A 2,500-nucleotide genomic window follows, 5' to 3' on the forward strand; every position below is an offset into this window, starting at 1 on the left:
TCAGCCGCCTATCACTTTTGTTTTCAGTGTCACGCGTTGGTGCACAGCGGTTACTAGGCAACAAGATGCTTCGGTGTCACGTGACCAAAGCGGTTTGTTTGAGGGGAAAATCATAACTGAACAAGAAGAGTTTCAGATTAAGAAAACAGCCCAAAACACACAATTTAAGACGGCTGAATGAATGCTGGATGGGACATTACCGCTTATTAATATGAATATTACAGAATTTTACTAAAAAACAAACATTGATGCAACTGCATACATATGACAGTGTTCCATATGAATATTCAGGGTGGGATTTGTGAAAGATTCATGGAAATAAATCACAAATTTGCATTTGACTGGTTTATTTGGAGTAATTTTTCTAATAGTAGAATTTTTCTATGTTAACTTTAACACGCATCTAAAAAAAACATGAAAAATGCGATGTGTGATGTCAGGTTTTAACGGTGGTTTTGTGATGCGTTACTAGCGACATATTTTGAACATTTATTGTCATTGTACAAAAACGTAACTAAATTCGGGAGTGCTTCCACTGATCAGGGTAAAGCGAGTAATGTATAACTAATGAAAAAATTTAAATACTAAATACTTGTGTTTATATTCAGTAATTCCTCTTTCAGCCACAGGTAGCGTCAAACAGTAAATTAACATTTAACTAAATTAGGTTGATTTTTTTTACGAAATACTGGATATTTTTACGCCTTCAAGGCCCCAAAAATCATTAAAATGAAATGAAAATCTACCCACCAGTCACGTCCACACTGAGATCATCACCTGTGAAGAAGCGTCGCAGGTTGTTTTTGATTTTATTTAGCGAACAACACGGAATTCTCTCCCGGTTAGCATCGCGTCACTGTTCATCGTTCAGGTGTTTCTTAAGTCTCCTCCTCTCCAAAACAAACGGATTCAACTTAAATAATGCAGCTTCACATTAATAATCTGCGTTTGTTGGAGGCTGTGAGCCGAATGTTCACTTAGCTCGTTTCGTTCGTTTCTCCGATAACTTTACATCCAGACGTCCGACGACTAAAATCCTCCAACCGGTTAGAAATGATCCAGTTCTGAAAAGTTAATCATAAAAAAAGTAAAAAAATAAAATAAAAAATGAATTAACTAACTTTTTGGGACAATGTAAGCAAACAATTCAACAACTTTGTGATGAGGAAGCTTTGCTGTGATTGGACGAGAGAAATGCTCATCAAGGATTCAAATTAAATTCAGTAAAAATCACAGAAATCAGTTTAATATCAATCAGGACCATTTATACAAATCAAGTTTTCCAAACTCACGTACAGTAAAATGTTATTCTATCTAATGACAACATTATCACACTGCGCGCACACACACACACACACACACACACACACACACACACAGACACACACACAGACACACACACACACATTGTCATTCCCACTGAGGCATATGAACTTGAACACATTCAATCTCACGTTGTGATTATTTTACAGCTTCTCCACAACAAACTTAAATACTCAAAACATTTTACACTGAACGCTGCATTAACGTACAGACTCAGGTTTTTAAAATCCTGACTCTGAATCAGGTTAAAAGACGACCTTTTTTTCTCCTGTTTTCAGGTTCCTACTAGAACATGTTTACATCTCTCTGAAACGCTCTGTTTGACTTCCTGCCCCTCCCTCCCAAAAAGCCCAGTCTGCTCTGATTGGTCAGCCTCTTGTTCTTCAGCTCCTCTTCCTCTTTCAGTCCAGATGAAGGACATTTACGCTCAGCTCCACTCTGACTAGTCTTAAGCTAATGAGTTACTTGGTGACATCACCACGTGACAGGAGAAAAAACAAGATTTGAATCAGTTCAGGATCAGAGTTTCTGTGTAGGAGAGGAACTCCCTTTGACTTCGACACTCTACAGACCTTTTACGTGAATAAGAAACTAAAGAAGAAGAAGAAGAAGAAGAGAATAATAGGTCCTCTTTAAGGATTTGAACTTGTGCTGGTGACAATGAGCCTCATGCAACAACCTCTTGTACCAAGAAAGAATTCAGAAGTTTTCTCTTCAGCATGAATGAATCAACGAGTCGTGTCCAGACACGTGGCTTCATGTTGTGTTCAAGTTCATCAAGTTCAAATGAGTGATTTGTGCAGTAAAAAGCAAACTTGGCAGTGAAAGGTAGAACTAGAAAAGAGGTTTTCCAATGAGGCCCGATGCTCTCCGATCTAATAACCCCGACAGCTTTGACTCCTCGGAGTTAACGCGTAAGCCAGGTTCCAGGACATAGATGGGTCCCAGAAAGAAGTGATATAAACCCTCTCATGCTGCGTTCACACCAAATGTGCAGCAAATGTTTTCTGTGGTCTGTAGTCCAGAGACCAGACCAGACTATGTGGAGGAACCAGAGACTGTCTGTGGTCCCCCAGAGGTCTAGATAGTAGCTCACATTAGTCCAGAGACCAGACTATGTGGAGGAACCAGAGACTGTCTGTGGTCCCCCAGAGGTCTAGATAGTATAGCTCACATG

The 2,500-nt window shown here is 39.3% G+C and overlaps 1 protein-coding gene across 1 annotated transcript in view; it reads right to left on the reverse strand.

Moving 5' to 3' along the window:
* LOC311024116 (uncharacterized protein) overlaps nt 1–66 on the reverse strand; it is a 3,529-nt gene extending 3,463 nt beyond the window's left edge. The window contains exon 1 of the mRNA XM_084026377.1: nt 1–66. This exon is cut by the window's left edge and continues 159 nt beyond it. Within this exon, the coding sequence (XP_083882503.1) occupies nt 1 (1 nt within the window). The 5' untranslated portion in view covers nt 2–66.
* Nucleotides 67–2,500: the final 2,434 nt, after the last annotated feature.

Source organism: Eutrigla gurnardus, assembly GCF_963514095.1.
Source record: "Eutrigla gurnardus genome assembly, chromosome: 1".
In the NCBI taxonomy this organism is placed as follows: Eukaryota; Metazoa; Chordata; class Actinopteri; order Perciformes; family Triglidae; genus Eutrigla; species Eutrigla gurnardus.